A 21745-nucleotide genomic window follows, 5' to 3' on the forward strand; every position below is an offset into this window, starting at 1 on the left:
TTCTGGTGCTGGTGTGTAGGGGGTGTGTTTGAGTAAGGGACCTGGCGCTGGAGTGTAGAGGGTGTGTTGCCTAAGTGACCTGGTGCTGGTGTAGGGGGTGTGTTTGCGTAAGGGACCTGGTGCTGGTGTGTAGGGGGTGTGTTAGCGTAAGGGTCCTGGTGCTAGTGTATAGGGGTTTTTTTTGCATAAGGTACCTGGTGCTGGTGTGTAGGGGCTGTGTTTGCGTAAGGGACCTGGTGCTGTTGTGTAGGCAGTGTGTTTGCGTAAGGGACCTGGTGCTGGTTTGTAGGGGGTGTGTTTGCGTAAGGGACCTGGTGCTGGTGTGTAGGGGGTGTGTTTGCGTAAAGGACCTGGTGCTGGTGTGTAGGGGGCGTGTTTGAGTAAGGGACCTGGTGCTGGTGTGTAGGGGGTGTGTTTGCCTAAGGGACCTGATGCTGGTGTGTAGGGGGTGTGTTTGCGTAAGGGACCTGGTGCTGGTTTGTCGAGGGTGTGTTTGAGTAAGGGTTCTGGTGCTGGTGTGTAGGGGGTGTGTTTGAGTAAGGGACCTGGTACTGGAGTGTAGAGGGTGTGTTGCCTAAGTGACCTGGTGCTGGTGTAGGGGGTGTGTTTGCGTAAGGGACCTGGTGCTGGTGTGTAGGGGGTGTGTTTGCCTAAGGGACCTGATGCTGGTGTATAGGGGCTTTTTTTGCATAAGGGACCTGGTGCTGGTTTGTAGGGTGTGTGTTTGCGTAAGGGACCTGGTGCTGGTGTGTAGGTGGTGTGTTTGCCTAAGGGACCTGGTGCTGGTTTGTGGATGGTGTTTTTGAGTAAGGGACCTGGTGCTGGTGTGTAGGTGGTGTGTTTGCGTAAGGAACCTGGTACTGGTGTGTAGGGGGTATTTTTGAGTAAGGGACCTGATGCTGGTTTGTAGGGGGTGTGTTTGTGTAAGGGACCAGGTGCTGGTGTGTTGGGGATGTGTTTGCGTAAGGGATCTGGTGCTGGTGTGTAGGAGGTGTGTTTGAGTAAGGGACCTGGTGCTGGAGTGTAGAGTGTGTGTTGCCCAAGTGACCTGGTGCTCGTGTGTAGGGGGTGTGTTTGCGTAAGGTACATGGCGCTGGTGTGTAGTGGGTGTGTTTGAGTAGGGGACCTGATGCTTGTGTGTAGGGGTGTATTTGCGTAAGGGACCTGGTGCTAGTGTGTAGGGTGTGTTTTTGCGTAAGGGACCTGGTGCTGATGTGTCGGGGGTGTGTTTACATAAGGGACCTGGTGCTGGTGTGTAGGGGGTGTGTTTGCGTAAGGGACCTGGTGCTAGTGTGTTGGGGCTGTGTTTGCGTAAGGAACCTGGTGCTGGTGTGTAGGGGGTGTGTTTGCATCAGCGACCTGGTGCTGGTGTGTAGGGTGTGTGTTTGTTTAAGAGACCTGGTGCCTGTTTGTAGGAGGTGTGTTTGAGTAAGAGACCTGGTGCTGCTGAGTAGCGGATGTGTTTGCATAAGGGACCTGGTGCTGGTGTGTGGAGGGTGTGTTGCCTAAGGGACCTGGTGCTGGTGTGTAGGATATGTGTTTGCGTAAGGGTGCTGGTGTGTAGGGGGTGTGTTTGCGTAAGGGACCTGGTGCTGGTGTGTAGGGGGTGTGTTTGCGTAAGGGACCTGGTGCTGGTGTGTCGGGGGGGTGTTTGGGTAAGGGACCTGGTGCTGGTGTGTAGGTGGTGTGTTTGTTTTCGGGACCTGGTGCTGGTGTAGGGGGTGTGTTTGATTTCGGGATCTGGTGCTGGTGTAGGGGGTGTGTTTGATTTCGGGACCTGGTGCTGGTGTAGGGGGTGTGTTTGATTTCGGGACCTGGTGCTGGTGTAGGGGGTGTGTTTGATTTCGGGACCTGGTGCTGGTGTAGGGGGTGTGTTTAATTTCGGGACCTGGTGCTGGTGTAGGGGGTGTGTTTGATTTCGGGACCTGGTGCTGGTGTAGGGGGTGTGTTTGATTTCGGGACCTGGTGCTGGTGTAGGGGGTGTGTTGCCTAAGGGACCTGGTGCTGGTGTGTAGGGGGTGTGTTTGTGTAAGGGACCTGGTGCTGGTGTAGGGGTGTGTTTGATTTCGGGACCTGGTGCTGGTGTAGGGGGTGTGTTTGATTTCGGGACCTGGTGCTGGTGTAGGGGGTGTGTTTTGATTTCGGGACCTGGTGCTGGTGTAGGGGGTGTGTTTGATTTCGGGACCTGGTGCTGGTGTAGGAGGTGTGTTGCCTAAGGGACCTGGTGCTGGTGTAGGGGGTGTGTTTGATTTCGGGACCTGGTGCTGGTGTAGGGGGTGTGTTTGATTTCGGGACCTGGTGCTGGTGTGTCGGTGGTGTGTTTGATTTCGGGACCTGATGCTGGTGTAGGTGGTGTGTTTGATTTCGGGACCTGGTGCTGGTGTAGGGGGTGTGTTTGATTTCGGGACCTGGTGCTGGTGTAGGGGGTGTGTTTGATTTCGGGACCTGGTGCTGGTGTAGGGGGTGTGTTTGATTTCGGGACCTGGTGCTGGTGTGTAGGTGGTGTGTTTGATTTCGGGACCTGGTGCTGGTGTAGGGGGTGTGTTTGATTTCGGGACCTGGTGCTGGTGTAGGGGGTGTGTTTGATTTCGGGACCTGGTGCTGGTGTAGGGGGTGTGTTGGAGCAGGGGTTCTGGTACTTGATGAGGTTCTGGAATTGTTTGACTAGTCGGTCACCAGCTTGGAAGTTTTTACACTAGTGGAGATAGACTGAAATGCTGAGCCTGACTTGTTGGAGAAAGGAATATACCTAACATTATTTTGAATGTAAAAATCAGGAATAGGGATAGAATTAAACATGGAATGAATACGCACAGATGTAGGCAGTTCACCCTGTTGTCTGTGCCGGGCTCTGCAAGAGCAATGCACCTATTGCCACTGCCCTACTTTTATTCCTACAGTCCTACAAACTTCTCTTCAGATAAAGATCTTTTGAATGCCGCAATGAAATCTGCCTCCAGCACACACACTCGTGCAGTGCATCCCAGATCCAAACGACTTGCCGCATAAGGAAGGTTTCCTCAGGTCAACATTTTCTTTTGGTCAGTTAAGTTGGTCCTCCGGTTCTTGATTCTACTGCCAATAGGGACAGTTTCTCCCTACCTACTCTGACCAGATTCCTTATGGCTTTGAATACCTCTATCATATCTCTCCTCAGTCTTCTCTAAGTGGCGTTCCTTATCACTGGAGCTATTATTATGTATCTTGCATTCCTCCTAAAGTGTGGTGCCCAGAACTGGATGCATTGCCCCAGTTGAGACCAAACCAGAGTTTTATACAAATTTATCATAACTTCCTTGTTCTTGTAGTCCATGCACTTTTTTATAAAACCCAGAATCCCATATACATTATTAACTGCTCTCCCAACCTGTCCTGTCACCTTCAATGTTTTCTGCACATATGCACCCAGGTCCCTCTGCTCCTGCATCCCCTTTAGAATTGTAACTTTTATAATATATTGTTTCTCCCTGTTATTCCTACCAAAATATATTATTTCACACTGGTCTGCATTAAATTTCATCTGCCACATGTCTGCCCATTCTACCAGCCTGCCCATGTCCCTTTGAAGTCAGTTCACTATACTTCCAAGTTTTGTGTCATCCACAAATTTTGAAATTGTGTCCTGTGCACCAATCTAGCCATTAATATAGATCGAGAAGGGCAGGGGTCCTATCACAGACCCCCTGGGGAACTTTACTCCAGTCCGAAAGGCAACTGTTCACCACTACTGTTTCCTGTCCATTCAACCAGTTTTGTATCTATATTGCTGCTGTCCTTTTTATTCCACGCACTCATAAGTTTATTCCAAGTATGTTGTGCGGCACTTTATCAAATGCCTTTTGGAAGTACATCTGCATCAACCTCATTGTCCTCATCTACCCTCTGTTACCTCATCAAAAAACTCAAAACAACTTAGTTAACCACAATTTGCCCTAAATCCGTGCTGGCTTTTCTTAATTTACCCACATTTTCCCAAGTAACTATTAATTTTATCCCCAATTATTATTTCTAAAAACTTCCCCACCATTGAGGCTAAACTGACTGGCCTGTAGTTGCTGGGCTTATCCTTGCATCCCCTTTGAACAAGGGTGTCCCATTTGCAATCCTACTTTGTGTTAAGGTTTGAAATGAAGCAGCTGTGCCTCGTGTGCATGGAGAAAAACACTTGAACAGACTTAAGATGCAAGGGTTTCTTCTGTGCTGTAACACCGAATTATTTTATTTTAGTTTCTCCTCAAAGGCAGGAATTCATCGCTGTGGTGCAGTTCCACATTGTTAGCTTGTCCGCCTGGTCTTTTTTAATGTGAGCATTGAGGATGAATGTTTGGTCATTGCCACTACGTGCTCACATAGCCACAGTGGTTGACCTTCCTAGCTGAGGGGCACCATGGCCAGTGATCACAGCCTTGTGCTAAGTCTAGATAGTCTGTGATTGGAACCTGGAGCATCCCTGCACTATGTAGCTTAGCTTCTCACTGACCAAAATTGAAGAGCACTTAAGGGGGCTCCATTTTGGTTGCTCTGAGTAAATGTGATAGTTATTTGTTATGATTTTGTCTGTTAGGAACTGGGTTGTGATCCTCATTAATTTTATTTCCTACCTCTCGAGGTGCTTGAGAGGAACCTTTTCCCTGTTGGTTTGTGTAGATTTGATTCTAGATCTCAAAGGGAAGGACTGGTGTTCTAGGTGATTAGGTGCCTGATTCTCCTGATGTATAACAGCAAACTGATACCCAGTTGTGAAATCTCATCCACATTTGCACACGCTACTTTGGAAACCATTTAGAGCAGCAGCCATACAATGCTTTCTTGTTTATGTTTGCTGATTACTCACTCTCTGATCTGTGGGGTGCCATGATTCACAATTGACATAACTCATGTCAAGTCTTGGGGTGCAAGTACATTGATTTTGGAAGGCATTTGGAACTAAGGGCTTCTATATTAGCACGAGACTGTGGGCAATGAAGGCAGCTGATTGTGAACTGCCATTACTGGTCCAGGCTTCTGAGTAATCAGCTTTGTAGTTTGTTTTACAGGTAATAATGTTTATTAGGGTGTGAGTGATCTCTATAATGAGTGAATCTAAAGAAGCAAAGCAGCTTAGAGGTAGACAGGGACTAGAGGCTAGGCAACCAGGGCAGTAGGTAGGTCTTGGGGGAAGGCAATCAGGATAGTTGGTCGGTGGAGGGGGATAGGCTTGGGATGTTGTTAAATCGTACTGTATGCCAATGAATATGTGTGAGAGAGTTTAACAGTGTGTGGTTAGTGGAGTGAAATGGTGCCCAGTGCAATGGCTTGTGCTTGTAGGAGGTAATGGGCTGTGACTAGTGGGAGTCAGGAAAGTGGTGGGTGGGGGGGATAAGGGGAACTTATGGAGAAGAGGACCTGTTTGCCATACTAGAGCTTTGTAGTTTCAGAATTTTAGAGGTGGCAAAGTTTGAGGTAAAGCTGAGTGAAGCATTCTTATAATGACTGGAAGTAAGTGAAGCCAAACTCAAATGGAACAGAAGTCCAGTCTCCTGTGGCTCATTAACCACAGTCTGTCTGACTGAAAGCAGAGGGCTTTCCCTTGCCTGTGTCAGCTTGTTGGTGTCTGCTGCCAGGGCTTAACAGATGTATGCATTGGGAATGGGAGCTGGAGAGAGGCCTGCAGCATACAATCATTCTAAGAACAGAAGCAACCCAGGACATTTAGGAAGGGAGTGAAAATCAATAAAGTGAGCATTGATGTAAAGCAGTAGTAAACATATGGCTGCCCTGCACTTGTTGGCCCTCAACCAGGCTTAATATATCTCCTGATGGGGAGGAAAAGTAGATCCAGTTTCATGAGGGACTCTACCTGCATTGCCTGAGGAACCAGCCCAGACTTCCCATCTGCTTTTGCATAGTAGTACATGATAATTACAGCACAAACACGTCTTCAGCCTAACAGCCCCATTCTGTGCTTATGTCCCACACACAAGCCTCCTCCATCTAACCTCATTAACAGATCATTCTATTCCTTTCTCCATCATAGGCAGAGTAGCTTTCCCCTGAAATGTAACTGCTATTCATTTCAATTATACCTTGTGGCAATGAGTTCTACATTCTCACCACTCCCTGGATAAAGAAGTTTCTCCTGAGTTCCCTCATGGTTTCATGGATGCTTACCTTATATGATCCCTAGTTTTGTCTCCCCAAGTGGAAACATCTCTATATCTACCCTATCAAATCCTTTCATAATTTTGATGATTCTATCACATCATTGTATAGTAAATCTTTTTTGCACCTCCTCTAGTACTTATGTTATTTTTGTAAAATGGAGACCAGACTATTCACAGGAATGTTCAAGTGTATTCTAAGATTCTTGTGCTTCACTTCAACTTGGGGCTCTGACATCCTGTTTTTGTTTAACATTTACAAGGCCTGGGAAGAGGGCAGCTGGTAACGTTTTGTATCCTACCCTCATCATCTTGTGGTACACTGAGTGTGGCTCATTATTTATGTACCGTTCTCTTTTCTCCCTGCCGTCCCCCTCCCTCTGTGGTGACAGTGATCCTTGCCCCTTTGTTCTGCTTGGCATGCTGTAATTGTTTCTAAAAGAACATCTGTATTATTTGGCTACGCTCCCCAGCTCTAGGGTTTTTCAGGGTCTTACCTTTCATCTTTTTTAATCTTATGCCACCAGCACTTTTATGGTGGCTCCTTTGGCGCTCTTTAGTCAAATTTCAGCCTCCCTGAAGCAAGTAGCTATAAAGTGGAGCACAGAGCAGCTTTAATCTAATGTATGTATTTGTTTTCCTTAGGTCAGAGTCCAAACCGAGGACGTGGTGGAGTTCCACGATTGGGACTGAAACGAGGTGGAATGAGAGGCCGAGGAGGCCTGAGCCGAGGGGGCCCACCTGGGCGAGGAGGGATCAGTGGCAGAGGTTAGTGCTACCACTGACCCAGTGGATACGTCATGTTCCTGACTGTTCACCTTCTCAAACATTTGTCTTGAATTTCAGCAATGACTCAACCTATTACACACCAGAGTAGCTATAGGGTAGTGTATGCTGACCTGGGAATCAGAGGAGAATCCCTAATGTTCTAATTCAACACACTGGAGTGAAGCAGCAAAACGTTTTGTCCTGTTGGATGAAGGAGGCTGAACAGGGTCTCGCTGCATAATAGGAGCATGTATTGGATCAGCAGAGGCCACAGCATGTCGGAGGGTGATTGGAGAGAGATGTTGAGTTCTTGTGGATTGTCAGAAGATGGGGCAGAGATTTCATAAGGAGCAAGTTAGTCTTTACTAAAGTGAAAGATATTGCAGAGGGGGACTGGATAGAATGTGATATCCATTTTTAGAAAGGATGACAGAGCGAATGTGATTAACTACAGGTCAGTTAACATCTGCAATAAGGAAAATTTTAGTCTTAAGATTAAATTACTATTTACATGGGAACAGGAGGCAATTCAGCTTGAATCTATTTCTCCAATCAGTTAGACCATGCCAGATCTGTGTCCTAACTCCATCACCTGCCTTCACTCCTTATCCTTTTATACCTTTGGCTAGCAAAAGTGCATCTTTCCCTGATTCAAAATTATTAATAGAGCTAGCATTTATTGTTCTTAGTGAGAAAGAGTTCCACGCTTCTATCACCCTATGCATGGTGTTTCCTAACTTATCTCCTGAATTGCTTGACTTTGATTTTAAAGTTGATTCCCCCCATCAGCAGAAAATGTTTCTCTCTCTACCCTATATGTTGCTTTCAAAATCCTAAAAACCTTGATCAAATTGCCCTGTAACCTATATCCTATATAGGTCACCCTGTATTCCATGGAACATAAGCCAAGCGCATGTAATTTCTTCTCCTTTGAGCCCTGGTAACATTTTAGTGAATCTACACTGCATTCCTTCCAGGGCCAGTATATCCTTTATGATGTAGAGTCCAGAATTGTACACAGCCCAGTGTGATCTAACCAGGGCTTTGCATAGCTGTAGCAAAACTTCCTTCCCTTTATAATATAGCCCCCTAGTTATAAAGACTGAAATTCCATTAGCCTCTTAATTACATTTTAGTGAGCTATGTTAAGGGCCCCTTAGATCCCTTTGGACCTCCGCTGTTCCTAGCCAAAATTCCTTCGTTTTTGTCCAGAATGGATGACCTCACACTTGCTTCCATTGAGATCTATCTACTGCGGTTTTGCCCACTTGCTTAGTCTTTGTGTCTGTAATTTTATGCTCTGTTTCTGCTACTTACTATACAGTCATCTATAAACTTGGATAAATGGCTATCTGTTATCTTGTCATTAATAAATGTTGTGAATAGTTGAGGCCCCAGCACAGAACTTTGATTTTAAGTTTCTTGTGTGTATCCTTATCAAAGCCAATTTAAAGCATATCCCATGTACATTCCTCTCCTCTGTTCACTGCTTTAGTTACCTCCTCAAAATTCAATTAAGTCCATTATCATGACCTAGCATTTACAAATTCAGGTTATTTCCCCTGATCCACTCAAATTCTTCTTAAGTGCTCAGTCACCCTGTCCTAAGTTATAGATTCTAATAACTTGCCCACAACAGCTGTTAGACTTAATATCTATTTGTGGTTTTTTTCTCGTCCCTCTTAAACAATAGTTACATTGGCAATTTACCAACTAAAGGGGTCATTCCTGATTCGAGAGCTTTGAAAAGTATTGGCTAAAGCAGTTGTAATTCCTTCGCCTAGTTTCTTTAAGGCCCTGCAGTGCCAGTTTTCAGGTGCTAGGGATTTATCAGTCGTTAGTGCCATTATTTTTTTCAATATTATTTTCTTGCTTACGTTAACCTTTTATAGTGCTCCAGTCCTTCCTTGATTAATATTTTCCCTACAATGTCAGGTGCATTATCCTCATCCTAACCTCTGAAGACTGATTCAAAATAATTTCAGAGCAGTATTGATGTACAGGACTGCATGTATCCTTAATAGAGAAGGCATTGTATAATCAGAATAAAACAATCCCACAATTGATCAGGTCAAAGCTTTGCAACCCTGTCATGGTGGTGAGCAATTAAACTACTAACAGGAGAAGTCATCTGAATGAGCATGTCCGTTTTCAATGATGATTGAGCCTAGCATATGAATGCAATTACCAAGGCTAAAGTGTTTGTGACCACCTTCTGCCAGAGGTGTTGATGCAGCATTTCTGAAACCCATGACCTTCATCACCTAAAAAGGCAAGGGCAGAATGAGCATGAGAAAATCATCACCTTTAAGTTCCTTTCAGGAGGCACACCATCCTGACCTAGACATTTATTGACATTCCTTCAATAATGGGTCAACATTCTGGAACACACTGCCTGTTGGCACTGTGAAGCACCATTAAACCATGCACTGCAGCCGTTCAAGAAGATGGCTTTCTCGAGTGCAGCTGAAAATGGGTAGTAAATGCTAGCCTTGCCAGTGATACATGCATCTCAAGAATGAATTTTAAGCTTATGAAATGATGAAGTAAGTTAGAACCAAACTGATCCAAATATCTGAGCGAATTACCATAGATACAAGATTAAATACAAGAGATTTAGAATACACACACTTTAGACAATTGTGAGGCTATGGAATTCGCTACCTTGATTAGTGGTTGAGGCAGCAACTTTCAAGTGCACTGGTAGATGGTTGAAAGGATATGTGTTTGAAGAGTTACAAACATGATGTGAAGAAGACAATTTGCTAATGTGCTTGCTAAATACCAGTACAGGCTAGTTGGGCTGAATGGCCTGTTTCCATGGATTTCTATGCTGGTGCAGGGTATTTTTCACTTTTTCAATTCTTAATTTGTGCAGCAATGTGTGCTGGCAAGCTATTCAAACTGGAGAAGGGCAGGTATCAAAGCCAATCCAGGCCCTATCTTTGCTTTTTTTTTATTATTCATTCACAGGGTATGAGCTTTGCTGGCTGGGCCAGCATTTATTACCCATCCCTAGTTGCCCTTGAGAAGGTGGTGGTGAGCTGCCTTCTTGAACCACTACAGTCCATGTGGTGTAGGTACACCCACAGCGCTGTTAGGGAGGGACTCCAGGATTTTGACCCAGTGACAGTGAAGGAACAGCTGATATATTTCCAAGTCAGGATGGTGAGAGACTTGGAGGGGAACATCCAGGTGGTGGTGTTCCTGTGTACCTGCTGCTCTTGTCCTTCTAGATGGTAATGGTCGTGTGTTTGGAAGATGCTGTCGAAGGAGCCTTGGTGAATTCCTAGTGCATTTTACAGATGGTGCACACTGCTGCTACTGGGCGTCGGTAGTGGAGGGAGTGAATGTTTGTGGATGTGTTGCCAATCAAGCGGGCTGCTTTGTACTGGATGGTGTCCAGCGACTTCAGTGTTGTGGGAGCTGCATTCATCCAGGCAAGTGGGGAGTATTCCATCACACTCCTGACTTGTGCCTCGTAGATGGTGGATAGGCTTTGGGGAGTCAGGAGGTGGGTTACTCATCGCACGGTTCCTAACCTCTGACCTGTTGATAGCGGGGGATTCATTGCTGCTAATGCCATTGAATGTCAAGGGGCGATGGTTGGATTCTCTCTTGTTGGAGATGGAACAAGATGGTCATTGCTTGACCCTTGTGTTGTGCGAATGTTACTTGCCACTTGTCAGTCCAAGCCTGGATATTGTCCAGGTCTTGCTGCATTTGGACAGGAGTCAAGCATGATGCTGAACATCCCAACTTCTGACCTTATGATGGAAGGAAGGTCATTGATGAAGCAGCTGAAGATGGTTGGGCCGAGGGCACTACCCTGAGGAACTCCTGCAGTGATGTCCTGGAGCTGAGATAACTGACCTCCAACAACCACAACCATCTTCCTTTGGGCTCAGTATGACTCCGACCAGCGGAGAGTTTTCCCCCTGATTCCCATTGACTCCAGTTTTGCTGGGGCTCCTTGATGCCACACTCTGTCACGTGTGGCCTTGATATCAAGGACTGTCACACTCACCTCACCTCGGGAGTTCAGCTCTGTTGTCCATGTTTGAACCAAGGCTGTAATGTGGTCAGGAGCTGAGTGGCCCTGGTGGAACCCAAACTGGGTGTCAGTGAGCAGGTTATTGCTAAGCAGTTGCCAATTGATAGCCCTGTTGATGATCCCTTCCATTACTTTACTGATGACTGAGAGTAGACTGATGGGGTGGTAATTGGCCGGGTTGGATTTGTCCTGCTTTTTGTGTACAGACAGACCTGGGCAATTTTCCACATAGCCAAGTAGATGCCAGTGTTGTAGCTGTACTGAAACAGCTTGGCTAGGGGCGTGGCAAGTTCTGGAGCACAAGTCTTCAGTGCTATTGCTGGAATATTGTCAGGGCCTGTCACCTTTGCAGTATCCTGTGCCTTCAGCGTTTCTTGAAATCACGTGGAGTGAATCGAATTGGCTGAAAACTGGCATCTGTGATGCTGGGGACCTCCGGAGGATGCCAAGATGGATCATCCAGTCGGCACTTCTGGCTGAAGATCGTTGCGAATACTTCAGCCTTATCTTTTGCACTGATGTGCTGGGCTCCTCCATCATTGAGGATGGGGATATTTGTGGAGCCTCCTCCTCCAGTGAGTTGTTTAATTGTCCACCACCATTCACGATTGGATACAGCAGGACTGCAGAGCTTGGATCTGATTCGTTGGTTGTGAGATCGCTTAGCTCTGTCTATCACTCTCTGCTTATGCTGTTTGGCACACAAGTAATCCTGTGTTATAGCTTCACCAGGTTAACATCTCATGTTTAGGTATGCCTGGTGCTGCTCCTGGCATGCCCTCCTGCACTCTTCATTGAACCATGGTTGATCCCCTGGCTTGATGGTAATGGTAAAGCAGGGGATATGCCAGGCCATGAAGTTATAGATTGTGTGTGAGTACAATCCTGCTGCTGCTGATGGCCCACAGCGCCTCATGGATGCCCAGGCTTGAGTTGCTAGATCTGTTCGAAATTTATCCCATTTAGCACAGTGGTAGTGCCACACAACACGATGAAGAGAATCCTCAATGTGAAGGTGGGACTTCGTCTCCACGACAACTGTATGACGGTCACTCCTACTGATACTGACATGGACAGATACGTCTGTGGTAGGCAGTTTGATGAGGAGGAAGTCAAGTATGTTTTTCCCTCTTGGTTCCCTCACTACCTGCCGCAGACCCAGTCAAGCAGCTATGTCCTTTAGGACTCGGCCAGCTCGGTCTGTAGTGGTGGTACTGAGCCACTCTTGGTGATGGACATTGAAGTCCCCCACCCAGAGTACATTCTGCCCCCTTGCCATCCACAGTGCTCCCTCCAAGTGGTGTTCAACATGGGGGAGCATTATTCATCAGCTGAGGGAGGGCGGTACATGGTAATCAGCAGGAGGTTTCCTTGCCCACGTTTGACCTGATACCATGAGACTTCATGGGGTCCGGAGTCAATGTTGAGGACTCCCAGGGCAACTCTCTCCCGACTGTATACCACTGTGCCCCCACCTCTGCTGGGTCTGTCCTGGTGGGACAGGACATACCCAGGGATGGTGATGGTGGAGCCTAGGGCATTATCTTTAAGATATGATTCTGTGAGGATGACTATGTCAGGATGTTGCTTGACTAGTCTGTGAGACAGCTCTCCCAATTTTGGCACTCGCTCCCAGAAATTTTAGTAAGGAGGACTTTGCAGGGTGGACAGGGCTGCGATTACCTTTGTCATTTCCGGTGCCATGTCGATGTCGGGCAATTCATCCGTTTTCATTCCTTTTTTGGTGACTTTGTAGCGGTTTGCCAATTGGCTTGCTAGGCTATTTCAGAGGGCGTTTAAAAGTCAACCACATTGATGTGGGTCTGGAGTCACATGTAGGCCAGACCAGGTAAGGATGGTAGATTTCCTTCCCTAAAGGACATTAGTGAACAAGATTGGTTTTTATGACAATCGACAATGGTTTTGTGGTCATTAGACTTTTAATTCCAGATTTTTATTGAATTCAAATTCCAGCATATGCCATGGTAGGATTCAGGTCTGCAGAAGTCCCTTTCCAGCAAGAATCTTTGGATAGTGATCAGGAGCCATACTCCTACCTGATTCTGCCTTCCATTCGCAGTGATGATAATGATGCCAATGATAATTGTAGCCCCATTCCTAACCTTGGTTGAGATACAGGCCCTGGATTTTTACCTGAAACTTTTGGTGTGTAGGGCTTACACAAAGCACCAACATAAAGTCTCACCAAACAAATGATGATTCACTTGATTGTGCCCTAGTCATAAGATCATACGAATTAGGGGCCGAGTAGGTTATTCGGTCCATCAGACCTTCTCCATCATTCAATAAGATCAGGGTTGATCTGATTGTGGCCTTAAGTCCATTTTCCTTCCTGCCCTGCATAATCCTCAATTTCCTTATCAAATCAAAAATCTGTCTAACTCAGAGCTAAATATATTCATTGGCCCAGCCTCCACTATTTGCTGGGGAAGAGAACTAGAAACACTAACAACTTTTTGAGAGAAAAAAAATTCCCCTTATCTCTGGGATCCCTTAATTTTAAACTCTGTTCTCTAGTTCTAGATTCTTCCGTGGGAGGAGACATCCTCTCAGCATCTGCCCTGTCAAGCTTCCTCGGAATCTTATGTTTCAATAAGATCACCATCCTTCGAAACTCTGAGTACAGGCCCAACCTGCTCAACCTTTCCTCATAAGACAAACTCCTCATGCCAGGAATCTGCCTGGTGAACCACCTCTGAACTGCTTCTCATGCAAGTGTACCTCCTTAAGTAAGGAGACCCAAAACTACACAGCACTCCAGGTGCGGTCTCACCAATGCGCTGTACAATTGTAGCTAGAATTCCCTACTTTTATACTCTGCCCCTTTACAATAAAGGCCAACATCCCATTTGCCTTCCTAATTACTTCCTGTACTGGTATGCTATTTTTTGTGCTTCATGTACAAGGACACCCAGATCTCTCTACACAGCAGCATTCTGCAGTCTCTCCATTTAAATAATATTCTATTCTCCATGCCAAAGTGGGCATTCTCAAGTTTCCCACATTATATGCTGTATCTGCCGGATGTTTGCCCACTCACTTGACCTATCGATATCTCTTTGCAGGCTCTTTGTGTCCTCTTCACAACTTGCTTTCTTACCTATCTGTGTTTCAGGTCGTGGAGGAATAGTGGGTCGTGGTAGAGGTGGTTTCCCAAGTCGAGGCAGGGGTCGGGGGCGAGGAAGAGGAGCAACCCGTCCCCCACTGACCCGAGAGCAGCTGGACAATCAACTGGATGCGTACATGTCGAAAACGAAGGGTCACCTTGATGCTGAGCTTGATGCTTACATGGCACAAGCAGATGGCGAAGCAAATGATTAGCACCATTTGTATGGGAGATGCTAGTTTTACTGATAGTATCCGAACTTGAATCGCAAATCTAGCGAAACTATACAGGAAACGAAAGAAGACTTTTCGGGAAACATATAAGCTGTATTTGAACTGACAAATGGTCGGATGTCAAAGGTTTTGCTTTTTAATTCCTTTCCTTTGACGTTTTTACATTTTGAGAAGTTCATGGTTCTGTTTGGAAACCCCTCTGTTCTTTTCAATTGTGTAATCATCATGCCACTGTATAAAGTTTATTCTCTTTCCTTAGAGACTGAGGATATTGTAGTTTCAAAGGTTGTTTTTACTGTGTTAAAACCTTCCCGTCCCTTGTTTTTAGAGTGGAGACTGCATTAACGTTCTGCCACTTTGTGGCAGAATCTGTTTATCATAAAATTTTAGAGTTCTAAAGATCTGCTGTTGTTTTTTCTGCTGCAGTCTTAATGTGTTTGTTTTTCTTTCACCTCACCCCTGTCTTTGGGCAGTAGGTTGTGGTAATTTAAGCAGACGGACGGATAACCTTCTCAATCTTGTTAGGCTCCTCGGTCTAGTTTTCAGGAATGAAAATGGAGTGTCCATCTGGTGTGCCTGAGGTGTACTGTGATGACATTGTGCAGTTTTTGCTAAACATTCTCCATTAGATGTCACTGGTGTCCTACTGAAGCCAAGTATTCCATTGATCATATCTCACCCCACCCGTGACACCGAATTCCCAGCTTCACCTACCGGCACAGCATTCCAGAAATGCCCATCTTCCTGTCCCCACCTACATCATTCTGAGAAAACCCAGTTTCGCATCCAGATACAGCTTTCCAGGACTGCCCAGCCCTACTCCACAGCCCCACCTCTCCGACACAGCATTCTGGGCTTGTCCCAGATCCCATCTCTGGGGTGTTTTGTGTGTGTGTGTCCCACTTGGGTGCTGCTTATTCACCTTTATTCATCACTGCATCCTTCAACTACAGGTAACTCTTAGGAGGAAAGCTGGACAACTGGCTGCATTTTGTTCACTGATGTACAGTCCTTGCATCAATTGTGTTGAAGGAATATAAGCAGCGAATTGCAGGAGTTCTGTCCAGTTGGCAAGATAGGAGTGGTTTAAGAATTTTAAAAGGGGAGGATGGGAGAGGCATTGGAGGAAGATGATGTGGGTGTCAAATTCTGCAGACGGGTCAAAAGGGTGAGGAGGGAAAGTTACCTTTGTCACAGTCACATGATGTCATTTGTTCAAATAATGCAGGTAAGGAACAGGTTTGTATTTGCTTGATGCATAAATGCAGGCATGGATTGAAGCTAATTTAAGGTGTTTTGAGGATTGAACCCTCTAATTGAACACCAGGTCAAAATTTTAGGCCAATTTGGGCAAATCGCATTGGATGTACATACATCGTACCCTTTGAGAAAGTTTCATAAGGGCACATTTTGGTGCACCACCTGGTACCATAAGCCCATGCCTCCCAAGTTCCCTGGTTTCTGCGGTGTGTGAAAGTCAGTTACTTTTGTGGATCAATGTATTGCTCATTATTAAGCTGCTATCTTGTAAACCTAGAGGCACTGAGGCTGATTATATTGCCTTCATTTCTGCCAAATTGAAATTTGCTAACTTGGCACAGCAGGCAATGAGTCCTTATTTGATCTGCCAGTTGTTACTGAGATCAAGTTGTTCCAAATATAGGTGGTAGCAGCAGAAGTAAGAAGATAGATAGTCGTTTGGTAGTAGAGAACTTCAGTCTTGTTGAAAAAAGATTTTTTTTGTTGCAGCTTTTTGTCGAAAAGGGACTTGCGCAGCACAGGACATCTTCCGGCATCGCAGCTTGAATCTATTCTCTTAGGTTTGTTACTACGTAAATAGTTTGGTGTTTTCTCTTGCTGCATTAGTGAAGGGACCAGCTCCTGTGAGTGTCGCCTTGGAGTTACTGAACAGACCTATTTCTGCATATTCTGATGAAAGGTTGCTGACCTGAAATGTTCAGTTTCTTGCCCCACAGATGCTGCCAGACCTGGGTGTTTCCAGCATTTTCTGTTTTTATTTTAGATTTCTGGCAGTGGCAGTAATTTACTTTTCAATTTGTTCATGTTGTTTGTTCTTTAGCTACATGGAAAGGAGAGAATAATCATGGGACTGGCAAGCAGCTGTGTGGTGGTTAGATATTTAACTGTGGAGGGTTTAACACCTAAGTTACCTGATGTCTGCATGTGCCTTTTCTGCTACAGCTGTGGGATGGTCAGAAGCAGGAGCTCTGCCTCAGGTTAATTGGAGCCAGTTAGAGTCTGTACCTATATCCTGTGGACTAAATTTTCATTCAACAGTTAATTGCATTTGTAAAATATTTGTTACAATGTGAAAGGAATATACTTTTAACCCATTTATTATCATGTGATGTAAAGGGTATCCATGCCCTTTGTAAATAAATACTGTAATACACCCAAGGGTAAGAAATGGTTAAATTTATGATATTGGATCCTGAGTCTAGCCAGGTCACAATGAACACAAATCTATTAATAACAGATCATTTACTTGGAACAACATTCACAAATGACCTGGCACAACATATACATTCGAACATACATATTAGGAGTAGACCACTCAAGTTTGCTCCACCGTTCAATAAGATTATGTTGTAGAATAAACTTTGCATTCCTGCTAACCTTTCACACACCCTTCTTTCTCCCCACCCCACCAATGCTAATAAAGAATCTACCTCTGCCTTAAAAATATTGAAGGACTGCTCCCGTCACCTCTTCAGGAAGGGTTCCAAAGACTCAATCATTGAGAGAAAAAAATTCTCATCTCTCTCTTAAATGGACAGCCCCTTATCTTAAAACAGAGGACCCTCATACTAGATTCTCCCACAAGAGAAAACATCCTCTCCACATCCACCCTGTCAAGACTTGTCAGGATCTTATGTTTTAATCAAGTTGCCTCTTACTCTTCTAAACACCAATGGATGCAAGTCTAGCCTGTATCCTTTCCTCATGAGACAACCCCCTCCCATTCCAGGTATTAGTCTTGTAAACTGCCTTTCAACTGCTTCCAATGTATTTACATCCTTAAAGAGACCAAAGTATATAGTAAAGAGTACACAGTACTCAAGATGTGGCCTCATCAGTACCCTATGTATCACATTTGGACTGGTAACCCTGTTGCAAATGTTGGACAGAATGCAAGTCTCATGAGGTTCAGTTACATAAAAGACTTGCATTTATGCAGCGTTTCACGACCTGAGAGTGCCACAAAATGATGTAATGTAGGAAATGTCTAGATTGTGTAACAACCGGGCTGGGAGGAGTGTGTGAATTATCAAGCCCCACTACTCTGCAGGCTATACCATTAATTTAAATGTTTAATTTCTCACCAAAATGGCCAATTATTTACCTGTACTTCTAGTACCCAGAAGAAAAGATACTAACCAGGCTTTTTTTTTTAAAAAAACTCCCTTTAAACAAGTTTGAAGAACTGGCTGACACACGGTTGTAATTTGGAAGTGTAAGTAACCCTTTTACAGTTCCCCAGCTCACGTGCGCGCACACGGGCAAACAGGCCCCCAGGTAGTCTCTGCAGACTTGGGCAGATGGAAAAGAAAATTTTCTTAGAGAAAAAAATTAAAGTTCACCGAGGTTCAATGCTGTAGGTCTGAAGCTCCCTCGGGTGAGTACTCTCGCCGTACGTATTGGAGTGCCAGCCTAGATTTTTGTACCTTGTAGTTGCCAGGAAGCTCACCACCAATGCTACATGTGGAGGAGAGTATGGTTGGACCAATTCTCCCTGTCTCAACTAGCAAGTTCCAAATTATGCAGACAAACTGCACTCGGATGAGGATTATCTGGCTACAGGTGGTGAACCCCACATTGTTTCACAAAGCAGAAAGAGAGCAAGCTGGACAGGGTAGCCTTCCGCTCTCAGCCCTTCCCCAAAAAGAGACAGTAAAACCACAGGTTCAAACTTGAAGTTTGCTTTTGACTCTTTTACAAAAATTCGCAGGCAGCCCCCAATGTCCAAATAATGCAATGTCTTTGCATATTTTAAAAATAAGAATCCAGTTTAAAGAGAGAGGATTCTAACAATTGAGGACTAAATAATCTGTTTAGCAATGTTGATTGAGGGATGAATGTTGACCAAAGCACAGGGCATAACTCTCCTCTTCAAAATAGTGCCATGGCATCACCTGAGAGGACAGATGGAGTTTCAGTTTAATGTCTCGCCAGAAAAAAGGGTACCTCCAACAATGCAGAACTTCCTCAGTACTGTATTGGAGTGCCAGCCTAGATTTTGTACTCCAGCCTCTGGAACCCACACAGCCACAACTAATACATAATGTGACACATGAACTGTGGAACATCTTTGTGTGCCAACTACCAGCATGGTACAGCTGTTGGGTGACTCCTTGGATAATCAGGATGAGAGTCTCCAATCCAGAGTTCAAGGGTTAGAAAAGAATTCTGAATGGTTGAGCATTGCGAGTGTCAGCTCTGTAATTAAGAGCATTTGGCTCCTCAAACTCGCTCTGCCATTCCCTAAGATCATGGTTAATCTGACTGGCCTTCACTCCACTTTCCTGCTTGCCTCCCATTCAATAAATTTAATGACCCAGCCTCCACAGCTTGCTGGGGAAGAGAATTCCAAAAGATAGCGACTCTGAGGGGAGAATGTCCTCATCTCTGTCTTAAATGGGCGTCCTCTTATTTTTAAGTTGTGCCCCTTATTTCTAGATTCCCCATGAGAGGAAACATCCTCAGTGAATATGGATCCAACCTGCTCAACCTTTCCTCATGTGACATACCCCTCATCCAAGGAATCAGCCTAATGAACATTTTCTGAACTACTTCCAGAGCAAGTATGTTCCTCCTTAAGTAAGGTGGCCAAAACTGTACACAGTACTCTTGATGTGGTCTCATCAATACTCTGTACAGTCGTAGCTTTTATACCTCATCCCCCTTGCAATAAAAGCCAACATTCCGTTTGCCTTCCTTAATTACTTGCTGTACCTGCATGTTGGTGTTTCAGATGTTTTTCTCCTGGATTTGCTTTGGTCAGGATATTTTAAACTGCAGCCCCTGAAACTTAGTTTCAGTCACATGACTGCAGGGTTAACACTTCTGTCCAAACCACCATGATATAATGACAGTTGACAGTGGTCATTCACTCTTATCTCTGTCCCAACTTGAGCTCAAATATTCTCCTTTTGTTCAATAAAGCACTCGGAGAAAAACAGCCCAGAGATCCCATATTCCTCAAACACTGGTCCATCCTTAGACAATGAGATCTTCACTGGTAACTGTGAAGTAACCTTAGGTTTGTGTTTAACTAAATATTGGCCACAGAAGTGAATACTGTCCACAGTTTGAATTCCCATAGTCACATGGGAAGTTGCAGTCATCTTAAGAGGTTTGTGGCCACTTTCACAATGTATGATCTTACAGTCCATAATATTCAATAGCTTCATGCTTATTGAGTGCAAGAGGAGGATCCTGGGATAGGCAGTCTGCAGCACCTAGAGGAGAGATTGGCGGAGATTTAAAAAGAGCGGGAGCTGAGTGAGAGCAGAGATTTAAAAAGAGCAGGAGCTGAGAGAGTGGAGATTTAAGAAGAGTGGTAGAGGAGATTTAATAAGTAGGAGCTGAGAGACTGGAGATTTAAGAAGAGCGGGAGCGGAGATTTAATAAGAGCAGGAGCTGAGAGTGGAGATTTAAGAAGAGCGGGAGCAGAGATTTAATAAGAACAGGAGCTGAGAGAGTAGAGATTTAAGAAGAGCGGGAGTGGAGATTTAAGAAGCGGGAGCTGAGAGAGCAGAGATTTAAGAAGAGCGGGAGCGGAGATTTAAGAAGAGCAGGAGCTGAGAGAGTGGAGATTTAAGAAGAGCGGGAGCGGAGATTTAATAAGAGCAGGAGTTGAGAGAGTGGAGATTTAAGAAGAGCTGGAGCGGAGATTTAAAAAGCGGGAGCTGAGAGAGCGGAGATTTAAAAAGCGGGAGCTGAGAGAGCGGAGATTTAAAAAGCGGGAGCTGAGAGAGTGGAGATTTAAGAAGAGCGGGAGCAGAGAGAGTGGAGATTTAAGAAGAGCGGTAGTGGAGATTTAAAAAGCGGGAGCTGAGAGAGTGGAGATTTAAGAAGTGCAGGAGTGGAGAGTTAATAAGAGCGGGAGCTGAGAGAGTGGAGATTTAAGAAGAGTGGGAGCTGGGGCTGAAAGCTGCACAAGGACGTCATGATTCAAAAAGTGACGATGCAGGGGAGGCAGCTGATTGGTAAGTAGGGTCAGGTCAGTACTTCTACTTTTTCTACTAATTAAACTTTTTTAATTCACTCACAGGATGTGGGCTTCGCTGGCTAGGCCAACATTTATTGCCCATCCCTAGTTGCCCTTGAGAAGGTGGTGGGTGAGCTGCCTTCTTGAACCGCTGCAGTCCATGTGGTGTAGGTACACCCACAGTGCTGTTCGGGAGGGAGTTCCAGGATTTTAGTCCAGTGACAGTGAAGGAACAGCAATATACTTCCAAGTCAGGATGGTGAGTGGCTCGGAGGGGAACTTTCATGTGGTGGTGTTCCCATCTATCTGCCGTCCTTGTCCTTCTAGATGGTAGTGGTCATGGGTTTGGAAGATGCTGTCTAAGGAGCCTTGGTGAATTCCTGCAGTACATCTTGTTGATGGTGCACACTGCTGCTACTGTGCGTCGGTGGTGGAGGGAGTGAGAGTTTGTGGATGTGGTACCAATCAGCGGGTTTCTTTGACCTGGACGGTGTCCAGCTTAAGTGCTGGACTGATCCAGGCAAGTGGGGAGTATTCCATTACATTCCTGACTTTGTAGATGGTGGACAGGCTTTGAGGAGTCAGGAGGTGAGTTACTCATCGCAGGATTCCTAGCCTCTTACCAGCTCTTGGAGCCACAATATTTATATGGCTAGTTCAGTTTCTGGTCAATGGTAACCCCCTAGGATGTTGATATTGGGGTATTCAGTGATGGTAGTACCATTGAACATCAAGGGGCAATGGTTGGAGTCTCTCTTGTTAGAGATGGTCATTGCCTGACACTTCTGTGGTGCGAATGTTACTTGCCACTTGTCAGCCCAAGCCTGGATATTGTCCAGGTCTTGTTGCATTTGGATATGGGCTGCTTCAGTATCTGAGAAGTTGTGAATGGTGCTGAACATTGTGCAATCATCAGCGAACATCCCCACTTCTGACCTTATGATGGAAGGAAGGTCATTGATGAAGCAGCTGAAGATGGTTGGGCCGAGGACACTACCCTGAGGAACTCCTGCAGTGATGTCCTGGAGCTGAGATGACTGACCTCCAACAACCACAACCATCTTCCTTTGTGCTCGGTATGACTCCAACCAGTGGAGAGTTTCCCCCCTGATTCCCATTGACTCCAGTTTTGCTGGGGCTCCTTGACGCCACACTTGGTCAAAAGCTGCCTTGATGTCAAGGGCAGTCACT

The 21745-nt window shown here is 45.4% G+C and overlaps 1 protein-coding gene across 6 annotated transcripts in view; it reads left to right on the forward strand.

Annotated features, from left to right (window-relative positions):
* The window catches only part of chtopa (chromatin target of PRMT1a), a 97272-nt gene extending 80537 nt beyond the window's left edge, over positions 1-16735 (forward strand). For all 6 annotated transcript variants that reach the window (XM_041179750.1, XM_041179751.1, XM_041179755.1 and 3 more), the window contains 2 exons: positions 6786-6908; positions 14099-16735. In XM_041179750.1, coding sequence (XP_041035684.1) covers positions 6786-6908; positions 14099-14304 — 329 coding nt within the window. In that variant the 3' untranslated portion in view covers positions 14305-16735. The remainder of the gene's footprint in view (positions 1-6785; positions 6909-14098) is intronic.
* Positions 16736-21745: the final 5010 nt, after the last annotated feature.

This window comes from Carcharodon carcharias, chromosome 36 (genome assembly GCF_017639515.1).
Source record: "Carcharodon carcharias isolate sCarCar2 chromosome 36, sCarCar2.pri, whole genome shotgun sequence".
In the NCBI taxonomy this organism is placed as follows: Eukaryota; Metazoa; Chordata; class Chondrichthyes; order Lamniformes; family Lamnidae; genus Carcharodon; species Carcharodon carcharias.